Here is a 21,769-nt window from a genome sequence, read left to right as displayed (position 1 = left end):
AGACACCCAGTGCCTGAAGCAGCAAAGCAACCCCAAAACATCAGTGACCCTCCACCATGTATGACTGTAGGGACTGGATTCTTTTCTTTAAATGCCTCATTGCTCTGAAACAGTAGCGGTTGGGAAGCAGTTAATATTTGGTAGCACACTCCTTGGAGAAAATTGCTGACATTAATGGCTTCCTGTAACCATCAATGAGTTTCTTCCACCTTCTACTGGAATCTTGGAGCGCTCTTCTTTCACCAACTGCTCCAGGTCTCTCAGATTGGAAGGGTTCCTTTTCCCAACTGCTGTTTTGAGATCTCTCCACAGGACCTCTATGGGATTGAGATCTGGACTCATTGCTGGCCAGTTCAGTCCTCTCCAGCGCTTTGTCTGAAACCATTTCTGGGGGCTTTGTGAGGTGTGTTTTGGGTCACTGAAGGCCCATGATCTCTGATGGAGAGCCAACTTTCTGGCATGGGCCCTACATTGCACCCCAGGATTCTTTGGTAGTCTTCAGATTTCATAATGCCATGCACACAGTCAAGACATCCAGTGCCTGAAGCAGCAAATCAACCCCAAAACATCAGTGACCCTCCACCATGTGTGACTGGAGGGACTGGATTATTTTCTTTAAAGGCCTCATTTCTTTTTCTGAAAACAGTAGAATGATGGGCTTTAGCAAAAAGCTGGGATTTTGTTTCATCTGTCCACAGCACATTCTCCCAAAAGGATTTTGGTTTCCTTGGCTCAGTTTTGGCAAACTCCAATCTGGCTTTTTTGTATCTGTGTCAGCAGTGGAGTCTTCCTGGGTCTCCTACCATAGCGTTCCTTTTCATTCAGATGGTGACGTATAGTATGAGCTGACACAGTTGTACCCTGTGCCTGAAGGTCAGCTAGAATTTGTCTGGAAGTTGATCGAGGTTCTTGATCCACCATTCAAACAATCCTTTGTTGCAATCTTAGATTAAGCTTTTCTCTTTCGTCCACGTCTGGGGAGATTAGCTACAGTGCCATGGGCTGTAAACTTCTTGACAATGTTGCGCACAGTGGACACGGGAACATTAAGATCTCTGGAGATGAACTTGTAACCTTGAGATTGTCCATACTTTTCCACAATTTTTGTTCTCAAATCTTCAGACAATTCTTTGTTGCTCTTTCTCTTCTCCATGCGGCACACAGACACACACAACAGAAAGGTGGAGGCCATTTTTCACCATTTTAACTGGTTGCCGGTGTGACTTCTATATTGTCAGCACCTGGGCATTGATACAGGTGAGTTTAACTACAAATTACAGGAGCATCACAAACCTGGAATACAATTATTTCTTACAAAGTTGAGAAGGTGTCAATAATTTTGTCCAGCCCATTTTGAAGTCTTGTGTGGAATGTGTCGGATTTGGCTTTTTGTTTCTCCACTTTTTTTGTGTCATACCAATACAAACAAAGAAATAAACATGAGACTGCCGAAACATTTGTAATTGTAACAATTTTCTGGGCAAAGTGGTGCATTATCTGACAGAAATGCAGGGGGGGGGGATAATATTTTTGGCCATGACTGTATGACCCTATCCGGCTGGAGCAAAAAAAATCCTGGATATGGTGACGCATGTGACTCACTCCGTGTGTTAGTGCTGGGCCAATCACCAAACCCCACCATCGTCCCATTCCAGTCTGCAGCCTAGTGTAAGCTTTGACCCGAGCAATATACACAGCCAGGGGCGGACTGACAACTCATGGGGCCCCCGGGCAATAGGGGATCATGGGGCCCCTGTGTCCTTGCTCAAACTCAAAAAAGCCTATGAAAAAGGTACCAGGGGCATCTAATGGGGCCCCTTACTGACCCCAGGCTCTCTGGCAGTGCCCGAGTTTCCAAATGGTCAGTCCGCCCCTGTACACAGCACAGCTTCTCCTGCAACCAGTAGCAGACCAGCGGAGTGGGGTAGTGAAGAGAAGCTGAGCATGTACAACTGCAGATGGGGGAGATGGGGGGGGGTAAAGGAACTCACTTTCCCAGGATGGGAGAAGCGCGGCTTTATTTAAAGGGTCAAAGCAAGTCAGGAGGAGTTCTGGGAATTTAGAATTTTTTTTTACTTGTGCCTACTGCTGAAAATGAATGTACCAAACGAATGGGGACACTGGGACACAACAGTCAGCACATTTCTTCACAGCCAGCAAAGAAAAAGCAATCTCGGGGATGGAGATGGCAGGCTGTTAATGTTGCTGCGGCATCTGTGGGAGCGGCGATAATGACATCGTTCTTTGGTCTCGGCGTGACGCTTGAGCTTACAGCGCTGCCCTGCGTGCGCCCACCAGACAATTCTATCGATCACGAGCAGAACGCAGCGCCTCGGACTCCGGGAAAGTGATAGCTGCGTGTTCTATTTTTGGCCTGCGCAGCGAGCAGAAGAAACAGCGATCTGTCATCTCTTAAAGGGTCAGTCCACCCAAAATTCCTGCTTACGGAGGACGTGTCCCTGTTGGTTCTTGGCTCTGGACGTTTGTTCTTGTTTGCAGACTCTGTGCCTACTGCATAACAAATTGATTATATATCTGCCTTTATAAGGTCTTTTTTTATTAGGGGTTTGTTTTCCTTTTTGTTTTGTCCTTGAACAAATATTTGTTAAAAAACCCAAATTATTATTATTTTTTTTTAGTGTAAGGGCTGGCTCAGGCAAGTGTTATATTGTAATATGTGAACTGTTGGATTCGTAATCGTGGTCCATGCTCTAAGTCAGGGTCTCCAAACTTTCTAAACAAAGGGCAAATTTACTGTCCTTCAGACTTCAGGAGGGCTGGACAGTGGCCAGTTGGAGTAGAAAAGGTCCCGTCAGTGGAAACAATAATGCCCCATTGTTTGGTGTCAGTCCGAGGAATTGTGCCCCATCATTGATGCCATTGGACCCCATCATTGGGAGGAATTGTGCCCCATCATTGATGCCACTGGACCCCATCATTGGGGTCATTGAGAGGAATTGTGCCCCATCATTGATGCCATTGGACCCTATCATTGGGGTCATTGGGAGGAATTGTGCCCCATCATTGATGTCATTGGACCCCATCATTGGGGTCATTGAGAGAAATTATGCCCCATCATTGATGCCATTGGACCCCATCATTGGGGTCATTGAGAGGAATTGTGCCCCATCATTGGTGTCATTGGAAAGCGGTGTGCCCCCTTCATGGATGTAAATGGGGCAAATTATATCCTCTTGTTGGTATCGGTGGATGAAATAGTGCCCCAAGGGCCGAATTGGGATCATTGAGAGGAATTGCGCCCCATCATTGATGTCATTGGACCCATTGGACCCCATCATTGGGGTCATTGGGAGGAATTGTGCCCCATCATTGGTGTCAATGGAAAGCGCTGTGCCCCCTTCATGGATGTAAATGGGGGAAGTTATGTCCTCTTGTTGGCATCGGTGGATGAAATAGAGCCCCAAGGGCCGGATTGGGGTCATTGAGAGGAATTGTGCCCCATTATTGATGTCATTGGACCCCATCATTGGGGTCATTAAGAGGAATTGTGCCCTATCATTGATACAATTAGACCCTATCATTGGTGTCATTGGGAGGAATTGTGCCCCATCATTGATGCCATTGGACCCCATCATTGGTGTCATTGGGAGTAATTGTGCCCCATCATTGATGCCATTGGACCTCATCATTGGGGTCATTAGGAGAAATTGTGCCCCATTGTTGGTGTCATTGGAAGGCATTTTGCCCCCTTCAAGGATGTAAATGGGGGAATTATGTCCTCTTGTTGGTACCGGTGGATGAAATAGTGCCCCAAGGGACAGATTGGGGTAATTGAGAGGAATTGTGCCCCATCATTGATGCCATTGGACCTCATCATTGGGGTCATTGGGAGGAATTGTGCCCCATCATTGGTGTCATTGGAAAGCGCTGTGCCCCCTTCATGGATGTAAATGGGGGAATTATGTCCTCTTGTTGGTATCGGTGGATAAAATAGTGCCCCAAGGGACAGATTGGGGTAATCGAGAGGAATTGTGCCCCATCATTGATGCCATTGGACCCCATCATTGGGGTCATTGAGAGGAATTGTGCCCCATCATTGATGTCACTGGACCCCATCATTGGGGTCATTGAGAGGAATTGTGCCCCATCATTGGTGTCATTGGAAAGCGGTGTGCCCCCTTCATGGATGTAAATGGGGCAAATTATATCCTCTTGTTGGTATCGGTGGATGAAATAGTGCCCCAAGGGCCGAATTGGGATCATTGAGAGGAATTGCGCCCCATCATTGATGTCATTGGACCCATTGGACCCCATCATTGGGGTCATTGGGAGGAATTGTGCCCCATCATTGGTGTCAATGGAAAGCGCTGTGCCCCCTTCATGGATGTAAATGGGGGAAGTTATGTCCTCTTGTTGGCATCGGTGGATGAAATAGAGCCCCAAGGGCCGGATTGGGGTCATTGAGAGGAATTGTGCCCCATTATTGATGTCATTGGACCCCATCATTGGGGTCATTAAGAGGAATTGTGCCCTATCATTGATACAATTAGACCCTATCATTGGTGTCATTGGGAGGAATTGTGCCCCATCATTGATGCCATTGGACCCCATCATTGGTGTCATTGGGAGTAATTGTGCCCCATCATTGATGCCATTGGACCTCATCATTGGGGTCATTAGGAGAAATTGTGCCCCATTGTTGGTGTCATTGGAAGGCATTTTGCCCCCTTCAAGGATGTAAATGGGGGAATTATGTCCTCTTGTTGGTACCGGTGGATGAAATAGTGCCCCAAGGGACAGATTGGGGTAATTGAGAGGAATTGTGCCCCATCATTGATGCCATTGGACCTCATCATTGGGGTCATTGGGAGGAATTGTGCCCCATCATTGGTGTCATTGGAAAGCGCTGTGCCCCCTTCATGGATGTAAATGGGGGAATTATGTCCTCTTGTTGGTATCGGTGGATAAAATAGTGCCCCAAGGGACAGATTGGGGTAATCGAGAGGAATTGTGCCCCATCATTGATGCCATTGGACCCCATCATTGGGGTCATTGAGAGGAATTGTGCCCCATCATTGATGTCACTGGACCCCATCATTGGGGTCATTGAGAGGAATTGTGCCCCATCATTGATGCCATTGGACCCCATCATTGGGGTCATTGGGAGGAATTGTGCCCCAACATTGATGCCATTGGAACCCATTATTGGTGACACTGGGAGGAATTGTGCCCCCTCGCTAGGGTCATTGGAAGGCGTTGTGCCCCCTTCATGCTTGTAAATGGGGGGAATTATGTCCTCTTGTTGGTATCAGTGAATGAAATAGTTCCCCAAGGGCCGAATAAAGTCAAGCAAAGGGCCGCAATTTAGAGACCAGTGCTCTAGGTATTTCTTCCAGACAGCAGAGATATCACTGACCTCACTTTTCTCCACTGCTGGTAAAGTATTTGTCTGGGGAAAAATAAAAAGGTGCGACTCTCTGCAATAGGTGCTCGTTTCCCTGTGATTTGTCTTTTTAGGGCCAGTTCACACTATAGAAATGCAGTCCAGATGCATTCTGGATGTGTTTCTGCCTGCGCGTTTTTGACACGTTCCAGTGTGTTTTTGATGCATTCCAGTTCATTTTTCCCCCCTCTTTTTTTCTTCAATTTAAATAGGGACGTACATTCAAGTGTGCTTTTGATGCGTTTACCGCGTTCCAGTACAGTTCTGTGCAGAAAAAAATGTAGCCTGCTCTACTGTTTTCTTCTGCAACCGATACGCACTGGAACAGCAAGCCCTGATGTAAACTATGACATGGACATCCATATAACCTACTTTCTGTGCATTTTGGATGCAGAAAAAAAGCAGCTGAAACGCATGTAGTGTGAACTGGCCCTTAAACAGAAGCAAGTATAGAAAAGCGCCTGGCGATTTGCCAAAAATCCAGTGAGCTCCTAACTTCCTGTAGCGAGCTGACAACACTGCCACTGTTGTATCAAAAGCCTGAGCAGTGTTGTCAGACCTGCCCATTTCTATCCCTGCTGAACTACGGGGTAGATGAAGAGGGGGAGGTGTTCTGTAGTCCAGAGAAGAACTGAGCGGTGTTAACGGTGCTTGGAGTTTCAGTGCAGCAGAGGCACTGTGTTGTCAGCTCACTATGGGATGTTAGGATCTCACTGATATTTTCCTGTACTTGGGAGACACAAGAAGTGTGCATGTACTGCAGAGATGTACTGAATATGTTTTTGTTTTTATTATTTTTTAGCCCAAGCATCAAAGACTGGTCATCCAAACACCTCCAGCCTGGTGTGTTCACCACTCAATCAGCAAGCTCCCAGTGTTGGACAAATGGCACAGTGCAGCAGTGCACGCTTGGCTCACAGTGTTGGTGAAGTTTGGCTGTTTAGGGGATTATACGAAGCTATTACAAAGACTTTTTTGCATTCACATATTGTTAGGAAATGACAGAGAGCACATGGATAACAATTACATGAACAGTGTTTAGCTGCACTACACATTCTATGGGCACTACAAGCAATTCGGTGTAGTTTTAGCCCAACTGGAGCAGCAGTGAGAGGGCACAGCTCTCCAGGAAACACTAATAAAAACCAACATAGGTTCTATTCCTTGTCCCCTATTCCATCCAAACTTAAAGAATAAGTTCACCTTTTGGGCAAAAATAAAAAATGCACATTTTTTTGCAGGTAAAAAAATATGCATTTATTATTTTTGTCTACAGGAGCCTGGAAAGCGTTGTACCAGCAATCAGCAGACCGCTGGTGCCATGCAGGTCTCCTGCAGACCTGTCAGAATATCTGCTTGCCCATACGGGATGTACAGTCAAGCAGGTATACTGACAGGAAGATTCAATGAACTACCATGGTGCTCCACAGCGTCGTGGTAGTTCATTGAAAACTACAAGCTGACTCTGTGAATGAGTGACGTGGCCATGTGGGCAGAGCCCCGCATGGCTGCGCTGTTTTAAAATCTGACAGATGGTACCATGCCCTACCCACGTGACAGGTCCCAGAAGACCACGGGACCATTCACAAAGCGCAGCGCTACTCGCACATGTGCAATGGGCAGCTGGCTGTGAAGCTGAAAGCTGTCACAGCCGGGTGCCCACACTGAAGATGCTGGTGCCAGGGAGAGTTTTTGTAGCTGTTAACATTTATTTATTTTTTTTAATTAACTGGAACTCCGCTTTAATATAGAGATGGTACTTTGCATCTGTTACAGCCTCCAGTCTTCTAGGAAAGCCTTCTACAATATTTGGAGGAGTGTCTGTAACAATTTGTGCCCATATAGCTAAAGGAGCACTTTGGGAGGTTGGGTACTGATGTTGAATGAGAAGACTTGGCCAGCAACCATCGTTCCAGTTCATCCTAAAGGTGGACAGTAGGGTTGAGGTCAGGACTCTGTGCAGGACACTCAAGTTCCTCCACCCCCAAACTCATCAATCCATGTCTCTATTTTTAATACAACATACAAAGACATTTTGGACAATTATGCCCTTCCTTCTTGTAGTAGAAATTTAGTGAAAGACCTTTTCTGTTCCCCCATGACTATGCCTGTGCTCCAGCTCTGTAAAGACATGGTTTGTTGTGTTTGGTGTGGAGGAACTCGGAAGTCCTGACTTCAAACCTACTGAACACCTTTGGGATGAACTGGAACGCTGACTGAGAGCCAGATCTTCTTCTCCAACACCTGATCTCACTAATGGCCTACAACATACAAAGACATTTTGGACAATTGCACCCTTCCTTCTTGTAGTAGAAATTTGGTGAAGGACCTTTTCTGTTCCACCATGACTGTGCCTGTGTACAAAGCCAGCTCTGTAAAGACATGGTTTGTTGGGTTTGGTGTGGAGGAACTTGGGGAGTCCTGACCTCAAACCTACTGAACACCTTTGGGATGAGCTGGAACGCTAATTGAGAGCCAGGTCTTCTTATCCAACATGAACACCTGATCTCACTAATGGAATACAACATACAAAGACATTTTGGACAATTGCACCCTTCCTTCTTGTAGTAGAAATTTGGTTAAGGACCTTTTCTGTTCTAAAATAACAGTGCCTGTGTACAAAAGCCAGCTCTGTAAAGACATGGTTTTTTGGGTTTGGTGTGGAGGAACTTGGGGAGTCCTGACCTCAAACCTACTGAACACCTTTGGGATGAACTGGAACGCTGATTGAGAGCCAGATCTTCTTCTCCAACATAAACACCTGATCTCACTAATGGGCATAAAATCCCAAATATATTCCAAAATATTGTGTCAAAAAAGTGTTCTAACAGCAAAAGGGGAAGGGTGGATTTCAACTTCATATTAATGACCATGGTTTTGGAATGGGATGTCCAACAAGAACCTATAGGTGCGATAGTCAATGTCCATCGTGTATATGCACAGCGGCAGTAACTCCCGCTCAATGTACAAAAACACCTTTTTACTTTGCATCTATATTCCTTTATAAAAACATTTCAATCCACACAGTGATATCTGTTTGTCACACACCAGCTAGTATTGCCAATCAGTCTTGCAGTAGGGGTGGTTGTTTTGTAGGGTGATGAACAGGAGGGGGAGGTGCTTAGGTGGGTAACAGCCAGGAAACTGCTTAGACTGGCCATCACCATTATGATGTACAATAGCAGTTTCGAGACCAAGAAGTGAGGCAGATCTGTACCCCCATCATTCTTTCATCGGACAGATACAGTTAAAATGGTTGTAAACCACTGACAGGAAAAATGAACTAATCATATCCTTCTATGATGTGTACTTGTTTCAGTCCAAAGCACTGAGTGTGATTTCTGTCTGTGGTATTGTTTCTCTGCATTTCTGACAGGCTGTGCTGACTCCAAGGCATCCAGGGGGAAGGGAGCTCCAGCACACAGCAGATGACTGAAAGCCTCCGTTGTGCATGTTTCCCTTTGAGACTGTGTAGAGGAGGTGTTTCCCTTCCCTTCACTCAGTTCTCAGATTACACTCCTCTCTGAGCTGTGCAATGTATGACATCACATCTCCACCCCTCTGCATCTGGAAATTCAGAAACGTTGTGTAAATACTGTACTAATGTATAGGAGAGAGGGCTGCAGATGAACAGGTACAACTTATGTAGGAGGATTTATTGCATCACCTGAGAATAGTCACTTCACTGGCTATATGTAAGGGTTTACAACCATTTTGAGAACATACTGATTATGGGAAAAAATACTTATCAGCATAGAGCAGTGGTCTTCAAACTGTGGCCCTTTGCTTGTCTTCATCTGGCCCTTCCAACTGAAACACTGCACTGTTCTTTCCACTGACACCAACAATGGATCAAAATTCCTTCCACTGACACCAACAATGGGTTTCTTACTCCTTCCACTGACACCAACGATGGGGCACCATGTCCACCAATGATGGGGCACTATTCCTCCTCCTACTAACTGGAGGTACTTTGTAGTTTTTTTACTCCCACTGACCACCAAACCTGGAACATTGCCTATTCCTGCCGATGCTGGAGAATTTTCTACCACTGACCAAAGCCCGGCCCCTCTAAAGTCTGAAGAACACTAAACTGGCCCTTTGTTTAGAGAATTTGGAGACCCCTGACTTAAAGGATAAGTTCACCCTTGGGAACATGTTACACGTTCTACCTGTTTTTAGGGTGGAACATGTAACATGGTCCCAATGATGCAGCCACTGCAGGCTGCCCCCCCCCCCCCCACCTGAAGTTCCCTGTACTAGCTGTCAGTTTTTAAAACAGCGCGGCTGTGCGAGGCTCCATTTCTGACAGGCTGTGCTGACTCCAACACATCCAGGGAGAAGGGAGCTCCAGCACACAGCAGGTGACTGAAATCCTCCGCTGTGCATGTTTTCCTATGAGACTGTGTAGAGGGGGTGTGTCCCTTCCCTCCACTCAGTTCTCAGATTACACTCCTCTCTGAGAACAGCCTTAGCAGCTATTGGCTTTTAGTTCTCAATGAACTACCACGGTGCTGTCGAGTACCGAGTTAGCTCACTGAATCCTCCTGCCAGTATATCTGCTTGCCTGTAAATCCTGTATCGGCAAGCAGACATACTGACAGGTCTGCAGGAGACATGCATGGCACCGGCGATCTGCTGATCGCTGGTGCAATGCTTTACAGGCTCCTGTAACAAAAAATAATAAATACACATTTTTTTTTTCCTGCAAAAAAAAAAAAGTGCATTTATTATTTTTGGTCAAAAAATGAACTTATCCTTAAAAAAAAAAAAAAAAAAAAAAAAAGTGAAGCAGTGGCATCCATTACGGCAGACTCTGGAAAGTGTTGTAACCCCCCTATAACAAAGTTGGAGGGACCGGGGATCAAAGAATAGGAAAAGTACTTTACGAATCAACTTGCAGAAAAAGAAGATGATAAATACTGTAAATATATTATATATATATATATATATATATATATATATATATATATGAGAGTCAAAGGCGTACTCAGTTGCTTGGAATCATAGTAATAGCACATGATTTAGTGAGAGCAGAGACAGGGCACAGAAATATATTGACGCTTATTATAATTTCCAGAAAGGTGTTAGTGTTTGTTATTTATTTGATCCGAAGGAAAAACGTTAGCGAGGATTGTAAGATGGAAAAAAAAAAAAGTTTCTAGTAGTGGTGGGCTTAGCCACACTCCTGCCACTAACCGTGTGCCGCTGCGGAGGCGAGCCACATAGTCCGCTATCAGAGTGTGCTCGTCGGGTACCCGTCCGCCTGTGTCCGTGTGTAACCTAGTGACAGCCGGTGAGAAATGAGAGACAATGTTAATGGGCTGAACGGACGGGGGGCCCCTCGGGGGCCGGCTGTGGGACCAGTGATGACATGATATACATACAAACTGGACAAAATGCAGTCCTGCCACCTACGCCAAAACACAGCGCTTCGCTTCTTGGGCAGCACAGTGGCTAAATGGTTATCACTTCCACCTGGCAGTACTGGGGTCGTTGGCTTGAATCCCAACCACAGCACCATCTGCCTGGAGTTTGTATGTTCTCCCTGTGCTTGCGTGGGTTTCCTTTGGGTACTCCGGTTTCCTACCACACTCCAAAGACTAGTAGCTTTATTGGCTCCTGTTTAAATTGGCCCTAGTATGTGTATGTATGAATGTAAGTTAGGGACCTTAGATTGTACGCCCCTTGAGGGTTAGGGACTGATGTGAATGTACAATATATATGTAAAGTGCTGTGTAAATTGATGGCGCTATATAAGTACCTGAAATAAATAAAAATAATAAATTCTAGAGAGGTCTGATGGTATATCTGCTGTGTTCACTACATACGGGGGGTTAGGGGGAGTCCTCTTTTTTTGGTGGGACTTTTAACGGCACAATTTACTTGCATGATAAATTTCAACAATTCAAAAAAGATTTTTTTATAAAAACAGTATGAAATGTTATTTTTACAATCTTCAAAAATAAATCTAAAGCTACAATACATAATGCAGCGGTGTCATCAGAGAAGACATCTGATGACACCGCCACTGTGACGGGAGTGACTTTTGGGGGTAGGGGGACCCCTGTTGTTCCTCTTATGTGTAGCCCACCCTGTGCCTGTTAGGGGCGCAGGGTGCTCTGTCCGGATATTGTGTAGACATGTATAGGTGGGGGGTTGTCCATTGTTTACTGCCAGGTGGTTGCCCCATTGTTCTATTGTGTCTTGCTTGCCAGCAAACTATTATGGGATGTGTTCCCCTATTGTCTACTGCCAGGTGGTGTATCCCTTTGTTCTATTGGGTGTCTTGGTTTGGTGGGGGGTGTTTCCTGCAGCCCTTTCCCCTGATGTGATGGCCTGCTGATGTGTTTCCTGTTCCTGGTTGTATTACCCCGCCCTGCGTGTATCTATCTTGTGTTTGGTGGGGGGTGTTTCCGGCAGCCCTTCCCCCTGATGGGATGGCCTGATGATGTGTTTCCTGTTCCTGGTTATATTCCCCTGCCCTGTGTATATATCTTGTGTTTGGTGGGGGGTGTTTCCGGCAGCCCTTCCTCCCTGATGGGACGGCCTGCTGATGTGTTTCCTGTTCCTGGTTGTATTCCCCTGCCCTGTGTATATATCTTGTGTTTGGTGGGGGTGTTTCCGGCAGCCCTTTCCCCTGATGGGATGGCCTCATGATGTGTTTCCTGTTCCTGGTTGTATTTCCCCGCCCTGTGTATATATCTTGTATTTGTGTAAAATGAAACAGTTGACTTCCTGTCTTAAGAGAGTCTGTTGCTGTCTATTTCCTGCATGGTCAGCGGTGGTGTCCGTGGATCTGTGTTCAGACAGGGAAGCGGGAGTATAACGGAAATACCCAAGTGCGGTCTGGGTCCGGTTCCATTACAGCCGCAATATGTATTGTAGCTTTATATTTATTTTTGAAGATTGTAGAAATAACATTTCATACTGTTTTTATAAAAAATATCTTTTGAATTGTTGAAATTTATCATACAAGTAAATTGTGCCGTTAAAGTCCCACCAAAAAAGAGGACCCCCCCTTGTATTCGTTAGGGATGTTGGCACTTTGTGTATTATATCCCTTCCTCTCTCTGTTCACTACATACACAGCGAGGAATCGGTGTATCTGTAATTAATGATGAAGCTGTGTCTTCGCAGCGCTCTGGAGGGTATTTGTCTTCCAACACTGAGACAAAAAACTGGACTGAAAAAAAAATAAAGAAAAAAATGGGATCTTGTGCATTGTCCTGACACTGTCAAATGTGATCCTTTCTACAGCTCAGATGGCTTTGGCCTTCCAGCATGGAAGGGTCGTTGATAGACAGAAGCTTTACCACCTACCTTTTAGTGGGTGTGGGTGCGCCAGACGAAATATGAGTGACCATTGCATCATTCATGTTGGGGCGAGCTGGGCTGAAGGGAAGACAAAAGAGCAATTAAATAGAGAACACACCCAAAGCATCTAGTGTACAAATGACTGGCTTATCATTGATTATTTTATCTATTATAGCGCTTTACATGTTTATTGAATATCTATTTTATAGAGTTTTACATATATATTGTACATTCACATCAGTCCCTAACCCTCAAGGGGTGTACAATCTAAGGTCCCTAACTCACATTCATACATACACATACTAGGGACAATTTAGACAGGATCCAATTCACCTACCTGCATGTCTTTGGAGTGTGGGAGGAAATCAGAGTACCTGGAAAAAACCTACACAGGCACAGGGAGAACATGCAGACTCCAGGCAGGTGGTGCCGTGTTTGGGATTCGAATCAACGACCCGAGTACTGCCAGGTGGAAGTGCTAACGATTTATCCACTGTGCTGCAGCCCTATACTTAACCTCTTGCCAGCCACCCGCAGTCATTTTACCGCGGGTGGGTGGCACAGGCAGGCACCGCCAAGTACCTGTAGTAGCAGGCTTGCTTCTGGGTTTTGGGCACACGTGCTCGCACCCCCTGCCAATCTGTGCATCGACTGGCTACAGCACAAGTCTGTTAGCAGGTTACAGCCAATGATTGTGGCTGTATACCTGCGGATTGGCTGTGGCCAATCGCATAACAGAGTCCTGTGTTTACAAACACACAGGACTCTGTACAAAGTCCAAGATCTGTCTGTTTATTCTCCCTGAACTCAGACATCAGTTCAAGGAGAAAAAAGCAGCCAGATCTGTTAGTAAGCCCTGGTTCACACTGATGCGGTGCGGAATTAGCATCCCGTTCACACTGACCGATGCGGGTGTGTATGTTAAAGCAGAGCTCCACCCAAAAGGGGAAGTTCTGCTTTAAAGGCTGGTCCCCCGCTCTCCATTAAGGATTGGCACCTTTGGGGAGCGGGTACCCAGATTTGACAGGTACCTGCTCCCACTTCCGCTTCGATCGCCTAGGTGATAGGAAGTGGAAGGTGTCCTCCCTCCCTCCCTGTAGTCTTTTGGGACATGTGACAGGTCCCAGAAGACTACAGGACCAATCACGAAGCGCAGCGCTACTCGCGCATGCGCAGTGGGCACCCGGCTGTGAAGCTGCAAGCTGTCACAGCCAGGTGCCCACACTGAAGATGCCGGCGCTGGGAGAGAAGACGACAGGTAAAACGGGCTGCAGTGGACACACCGCGGGACCGAGGGACAGGTGAGTGTGTGTTTTTGTAGCTGCGGACTTTTATTTTTTGTCAGCGTGAATGATACTCCGCTTTAAGTTAACGACCCCCCACATCGGTCTGTGAAACGCGGTGCGATGTGCAGAATCGGATCACATAGATGTAAATACCCATGCGATCCGATTCTAGATCCGACCAAAAAAGGGTCCTGCACCTTTTTGGCGTGAGCGCGCCACGAATAGCGCCATACAAAAAATATGGCTCTGATCGCACCGCATACAAATCGCATGTGATTTGTACAGGAATGCGGTGCAGTTCCTGTGCGAATCACATGGGATTACCCACACCGCTGCAGTGTGAACCCGGGCTGAAAGAAGCACATATTACACTTTTTAGGCACACCGTTAACCCCTTGATTGCCATCCTTATCCTTCCTGATCATTAGTACAGTGTACAGTATGATCACTGACCTCTGCATTAGTGATGACAGTGTCAGTTATTCAGTTAGTGTCCCTCCCAGACAGCGTCGGCACCAGATTGCCCGCCACACTATAAGTCGCTGATCACCGTCATTACCAGTATAGCGTCTATAGTAAATGCGTAAATTCCAGTCTATATACCATAGCTTGTAGACAACTTTCACACAAACCAATTAAATGTTGAAAACCATTTCTCATTTTCCTTCCACTTTCTCAATTATGTGCCACTTTGTGTTGGTCTATCATATCCAATCCCAATAAAATACATTTGATGTTTTTGGTTGTAACATGACAAAATGTGGAAAATATCAAGGGGTAGGAATACTTTTTCAAGGCGATGTACGCCCCTTAGTGTGGGGTGAGGGGCGCTCAGTGACATAAAGGGTTATAGTATCTTCTCTCTGACATAGACGGGAGGCAGAGAAGACAGAGAATGGAGTTATCTCTGGCAGATCTCCAGCCCGCAGCCGAGCCCTCTGCCGGAACATCCACATTAATGAGCAGAAGAGAAGGAGCAGGGAGGAGGGATGTCTGATGAAGCTGCCAGGAATGCCTCAGTCTCCATCCACTATATATATATATATACTGCCAATGTCACCCCGTACCCAGGGCGGCCCCAGCCCTGGCTCATGACATGGCCATTCACCGTGCGCTCGCCAATACTTCACAGTATTCACCAGGGGGGCGGACTGACAACTCATGGGGCCCCCGGGCAATAGGTGATCATGGGGCCCCTGTGTCCTTGCCCAAACTCAAAAAAGCCTATGAAAATGGTACCAGGGGTATCACATGGGGCCCCCTACTGACCCCGGGCCCCATACCGCAGTGCTGTACAGAGAACATCGAGCCAGTCACATCAGTCTCTGTACCACAGGAGCTTACACTCTAATGTCCCCCCCACAGTCACACACTATTATTATACATTTATATAGGTCTGACATATACCGTAGTGCTGTACAGAGAACACTGAGCCAATCACATCAGTCTCTGTACCAGAGGAGCTTACACTCTAATGTCCCCCACAGTCACACACTATTATTATACATTTATATAGCTCTGACATATACCGCAGTGCTGTACAGAGATCACTGAGCCAATCACATCAGTCTCTGTACCAGAGGAGCTTACACTCTAATGCCCCCCGCAGTATGTGCCCAGTCTGCAGACCATGGTGTGTACTGTAAGGAATACACGGATCCTGTAACTGGCGAAGACTCCAAAGTTCACCTTCAGGTTACTTTTCACACCGTTCCTCGTTGCCTGAGGGCCCCATTCACAGTGCGGCGTTTTGAATCGCAGGCAGAACGGCACCTGAACACGCTGCTGTGCGATTGGCGGTAATTCAAAACGCCGCAGTGTGAACGGGGCCTTATGGTTTCTGCACTGTGTTTCCAAAGACGGCAATCCCTATGCATAGTTGTAGCTGCCTCCTCTACGGTGTATCTGAACATCAGACAATGCAACCAGCATTCTAGCTGAACAGCTGCAAAGAGAGAAACTTTACAGGACCAGCCGCAGAAATGGCAGTTGAGCGCAATCAGTATATTGCACTTCTATGTAAATGAAGACTGATTTTAGAACAACCATACAGGTTGTATAATAAAATAAAAAAACATAAAAGTGCAATAAAAATACACTCCGGTCATGCAAACATTTTGCATTTCATGTAAACTGACGCAGGGGCCACAGTCCACCTGGCCTTCCTTTGGCCATCAGCCCTGCTAGCTAAATCCTAAGGGCCACATGACATTGGCGATTCAGTTGCTGGTGGAAACTCGCGTTCTGCCCTTTCAAGTGTTAGTAAACCCATACCAGTAAAATCAGTCTGTAGATGCAGTAAAGCATGTTTGTTGAACTCCCTGTGGAACCTAAGGGGTTAATCCTCTGCATTGTGTAAAAATGCTGTTTGATCCTGTCTTCTCTGATCCTCCCCTTCTTCCAGTGTCCCCCTCTTATCTCCTGATAAGACAGACTGAACTGTAGCCATTCTGCACATGCTCAGTTTAGTGTGTATTGCTAGAGGGTTTTTTGATCCTGTCTTCTCTGATACTCCCCTTCTTCTACTGTCCCCAGTACATATGCGGATAGTACAGAACCTTGGGGGCAAGCTGAGCAGTACAGAGCCTTGGGGGCAAGCAGTGTTCCCCTCTTATCTCCTGATAAGACAGACTGAACTGTGCACATACTCAGTTTAGTGAGTATTGCTAGAGCACCGGGCCAATCAGCGCTGTCCAGAGGGTCAGAGGTCATGCAGCCTCATAGGACAATCAGGGGAGAATAAAAACTCCTCCTACAAGCTTTAACATGTGCTTAGCTGGACACTGATAGAAGTCACAATACTGCTATATACTGCTGATCAGAAAAGGTATTTAGCAGTTTATATTTACTAAAATAATTGCATTTCCATGTTGTGTGTACTGTGGGAGACCAGATATAGTGAATACAGGGTCCAGGGAGAGCAGATATAGTGAATGCGGGGTCCAGGGAGAGCAGATATAGTGAATGCAGGGTCCGGGGAGAGCGGATATAGTGAATGCAGGGTCCGGGGAGACCGGATATAGTGAATGCAGGGTCCGGGGAGACCAGATATAGTGAATGCAGGGTCTGGGGAGAGCGGATATAGTGAATGCAGGGACCTGGGAGACCGGATATATGAATGCAGGGTCCGGGGAGACCGGATATAGTGAATGCAGGGTCCGGGGAGACCGGATATAGTGAATGCAGGGTCCGGGGAGACCGGATATAGTGAATGCAGGGTCCGGGGAGACCGGATATAGTGAATGCAGGGTCCGGGGAGACCGGATATAGTGAATGCAGGGTCCGGGAAGACCGGATATAGTGAATGCAGGGTCCGGGGAGACCGGATATAGTGAATGCAGGGTCCGGGGAGAGCGGATATAGTGAATGCAGGGTCCGGGGAGAGCGGATATAGTGAATGCAGGGTCCGGGGAGAGCGGATATAGTGAATGCGGGGTCCGGGGAGAGCGGATATAGTGAATGCGGGGTCCGGGGAGAGCGGATATAGTGAATGCGGGGTCCGGGGAGAGCGGATATAGTGAATGCGGGGTCCGGGGAGAGCGGATATAGTGAATGCGGGGTCCGGGGAGAGCGGATATAGTGAATGCAGGGTCCGGGGAGACCGGATATAGTGAATGCAGGGTCCGGGGAGAGCGGATATAGTGAATGCAGGGTCCGGGGAGAGCGGATATAGTGAACGCAGGGTCCGGGGAGAGCGGATATAGTGAACGCAGGGTCCGGGGAGAGCGGATATAGTGAACGCAGGGTCCGGGGAGAGCGGATATAGTGAATGCAGGGTCCGGGGAAAGCGGATATAGTGAATGCAGGGTCCGGGGAGAGCGGATATAGTGAATGCAGGGTCCGGGGAGAGCGGATATAGTGAATGCAGGGTCCGGGGAGAGCGGATATAGTGAATGCAGGGTCCGTGGAGAGCGGATATAGTGAATGCAGGGTCCGGGGAGAGCAGATATAGTGAATGCAGGGTCCGGGGAGACCAGATATAGTGAATGCAGGGTCCGGGGAGACCAGATATAGTGAATGCAGGGTCCGGGGAGAGCGGATATAGTGAATGCAGGGTCCGGGGAGAGCGGATATAGTGAATGCAGGGTCCGGGGAGAGCGGATATAGTGAATGCATGGTCCGGGAGACCAGATATAGTGAATGCAGGGTCCGGGGTTTAGTAACACTTTAAAGTCAACCACAGCCATGTGCCAAAGGCTGCAATGGCGGCTGCTATGTGGTATTTTGATGTAAAATCCTCCCTGAAAAGGACATTCAGTTTGGTGGCGGTTTGGTATTCACTTCTGGCCACTTGTAAACCAACTATTATTATATTATACAGGATTTATATAGCGCAAACACTTTGCTCAGCGCTTTACAGAATGAAGGCAGGCATTCCAGTTACAATACAATTTGGTAGAAGAGGAAACACTGCCCCTTAGAGCTTACAATCTAGGAGGAAGGGTTGAGTGATACAAAAGGTAATAGCTGTGGGGGAACTGATGGAGGAAATAAATGGCAAACTATGAACTGCAATCTGAAAAGTGATCCACCGTCAATCACTCTTCCTGTAGGAAAGAAGCCTTAAACCCGCAGGCAAAGTGTTCTCTGGTGCCCAGCGCTGTTATCATGTGACAAGAGGCTGCAGTGCCACCCAGAAAGCCTTCTGAACGAAGAATGCAAGTACTTTTATAAAAATCTGAGCTGACTTTTTCTACTTAAAAGGAAATAATTTCCAGAAAACGGAAAATAGAAGAAAAAAAGAAGAATCAATGATCCTTGCAATGCTGTCAGCTGCCCCCATAGATCTCACACACACACATACACCAGCGGCTCGGCACTGGGAGGACTGGGAAGGGTTAACAGGGAGCCATTCAGGAGAGGAGCGACATAGGGCACACGGCTCTGGGAGGACACAGATCGCACACACGGGGCTGCAGCGCGTCTCACACACACACAGATACCTGGGAGCTGTGCGGAGACGCCTCTCGCCTGCTCGCTCCCTCTTCTCTGAGCAGCATCCTAATACCCTACGCTCTGCTGTGGTCTCTAAGGAAACGCGCTGGTCATGTGACCGGGAACATCGCTCGGGAGCTGGAACAGGTGCGGATGGAAATGATGGAGGGAGGAGAACGGATGACGGCAGGAGCGGCTCACACATCGCCCTCTGCCCCGGGGTTGTATGTACGGGAGAAAGGGGAATCTGTAATCACATTTGTTCCACCTCGGCTTCCAGCGTCTGCTACCTAAATGACCAGCAAGTCACCGGTACTCCAACAATGTGTGTCAATCCTAATGTAACATGCGCCAATATGCCAACGCATGGGGGGGTCTCGCAGGGTCCTCTTCATTAGGGCGACTCAGTCATGGAGGATGGGGACCCTGCGAGACCCCAAAAATGTTGGCAGATTGACCTGTAAGATATTGTGGGAGTCTATGTATAGAAAACGTCACTTTGCAAACGTCTCGGCATCACGAGCAACAGTCAAGAATAGTAACTGTACGGGACGTCATCTGTAAAATGTCAGTTTGTATTTCTTGCCTAACATTCCCTGATATTCCATCATAAAAAAGAAAAAAAACTAGAAAAAACTAGAAAAAAAAGAAAACAGAGAAAAAATAGAATAAAAAGAAAAAAAGAAAAAAATAGAAAAAATAGAATAAAAAGAAAAAAAAAGAAAAAAATAGAAAAAATAGAAAAAAAGAAAAAGGTAAAAAAGAAAAAAAATAGAATTTTTTTTTAAAAAAATGTAAAAAAAGAAAAAATAGAAAAAAAAGAAAAAAATAGGAAAAAAATAGAAAAAAAAGAAAAAAATTGAAAAAAATAGAATAAAATGAAAAAAAAGAAAAAAATAGAAAAAAAAGAAAAATAGAAAAAAAGAAAAAATAGAAAAAAGAAAAAGGAAAAAAAAAGGAAAAAGAAAAAAATAGAAAAAAAGAAAGAAATAGAAAAAAAGAAATAATAGATAAAAAAGAAAAATAGAAAAAAAAAATGGAAAAAAAGAAAAATAGAAAAAAAAGAAAAAATAGAAAAAAAAGAAAAAAATAGAAAAAAAAGAAAAAAATAGAAAAAAAAGAAAAAAATAGAAAAAAAAGAAAAAAATAGAAAAAAAGCTTTAAAGGGTAACTCCACTTTTGTTGGGAAAAAAAAAAGCTCATACTATAGCTTCACAAGTCATATTGAGTTTAAATGTTGCTAAAAATGTACAGAACACCCCCCTCCCCAGAAATGTAATTTCCTGCTTGTGTGATTGGCTTACCCTAGGTTCACACCTAAGCGTTTTCCGCTGCGTTTTGTAGAAACGCACAGCAGTCCATTTAACATGCTTTCCTATGGGGCAGGTTCACATCTCCACGTTTTCACACGGTGCGTTTTTTGGAAAGGGTCAGGGACTTCTATTAAACACGAAACGTTGCGTTTTTGGTTCTATAGACATCAATAAAGACGCTGCAGAAAAGCATGTAGTATGTTTTTGATGCGTTTTGCTTTTCTTTCTGCCCAGAAACAAGTTGAAAATAAAAACACTCAAAAAGCAACAAAAACGCAACGTAAAAAGCACTGAAGAAACAGATCAAATGCAAACTGCATAGGTGTGAACCTAGCCTTACTGATTTCGGGTCGAATTCCGAAAGAATTTTTTTTTTTTAAATCTTTTCTGAGAATTTTCTTTCAAATTTCGCACCATTAGTGGGCCACATCAAAGGCCGATTTTCGAATGAACATGGAAAGTGAGTGACCGGGCATTTTGGAATTTTTTTGAAAAACGAATGGATTTCTAATCAATGATGGGAGAATTGTGCGAGAACAATAATTGAAAAAGAAACGAGCGTGAGACGTGACCAGGAAAGAAAAGACAATTCTTGGCCACAAAAATTCTTTTCTGTAGCAACATGAGGGGAAAGTAAAGGCTTGGTTGGTTGAATTTTGAAATCAATGATGGCACCCTTGGGTTACAAAACACATAAAATTTCTGATTTTCTAAAGAAAATTTGTTCGGAATTCGTCCCATGTATGGCCTGGATCAGATACACTATATTGCCAAAAGTATTGGCCCCGCCCTCCAAATCATTGGATTCAGGTTTTCTAATCACCTCCATGGCCACAGGTGTATAAAATCAAGCTCTTAGATTGTAAGCTCCAAGGAACAGTGCCCTCCTAACCTACCTTTAGATTGTAAAGCGCTGAGCAAACTGTTGGCGTGATATAAATCCTGTATAATAATAATACTAACAATCAAGCCCCTAGGCATGCAAACTGCTTCTACAGACATTGGTGAAAGAATGGGTCGCTCTCAGGAGCTCAGTGACTCCAAGCGTGGTCCCGTGATAGGTTGTCACCTGTGCAATAAGTCCATCCGTGACATTTCCTGGCTACTAAATATTCCACGCTCAACTGTTAGTGGGATTATAACAAAGTGGAAGCAACTGGGAACAACAGCAACTCAGCCACCAAGTGGTAGGCCAGGTCACATGACAGAGCGGGGTCAGTGCATGCTGAAGCACACAGTGCGCAGAAGTCGCCAACTGTCTGCAGAGTCAATAGCTAAAGACCTCCAAACTTGGTGTGGCCTTCAGATGAGCCCAACAACAGTGTGTAGAGAGCTTCATGGAATGGGTTTCCATGGCCGAGCAGCTGCATCCAAGCCTTACATCACCAAGTGCAAAGCAAAGTGTCGGATGCTGTGGTGTAAAGCACGCCGCCACTGGACTCTAGAGCAGTGTACACGTGTCCTCTGGAGTGACCAATCACACTTCTCTGTCTGGCAATCCGATGGATGTGTCT

At 45.9% G+C, this 21,769-nt stretch overlaps 1 protein-coding gene across 6 annotated transcripts in view; it reads right to left on the bottom strand.

Annotated features, from left to right (window-relative positions):
• DTNB (dystrobrevin beta) overlaps window positions 1-21,769 on the bottom strand; it is a 318,228-nt gene that overhangs the window by 99,733 nt on the left and 196,726 nt on the right. For 4 of the 6 annotated variants that reach the window (XM_089659019.1, XM_089659020.1, XM_089659018.1 and 1 more), the window contains exons 10-11: window positions 12,728-12,799; window positions 10,604-10,687 (exon numbers count right to left, since the gene is read on the bottom strand). In XM_089659019.1, the coding sequence (XP_089515145.1) occupies window positions 10,604-10,687; window positions 12,728-12,799 (156 nt within the window). The remainder of the gene's footprint in view (window positions 1-10,603; window positions 10,688-12,727; window positions 12,800-21,769) is intronic. The other 2 variants (XM_089659021.1, XM_089659022.1) reach the window with 1 other exon arrangement.

The sequence above is a fragment of the Staurois parvus genome, unplaced genomic scaffold (genome assembly GCF_062004578.1).
Source record: "Staurois parvus isolate SC_StPar_1 unplaced genomic scaffold, SC_StPar_1.0 ptg001130l, whole genome shotgun sequence".
Lineage (NCBI taxonomy): Eukaryota > Metazoa > Chordata > Amphibia > Anura > Ranidae > Staurois > Staurois parvus.
Note: the sequence above shows the minus strand (reverse complement) of the source record. Positions and strands in the feature narration are given on the sequence as shown.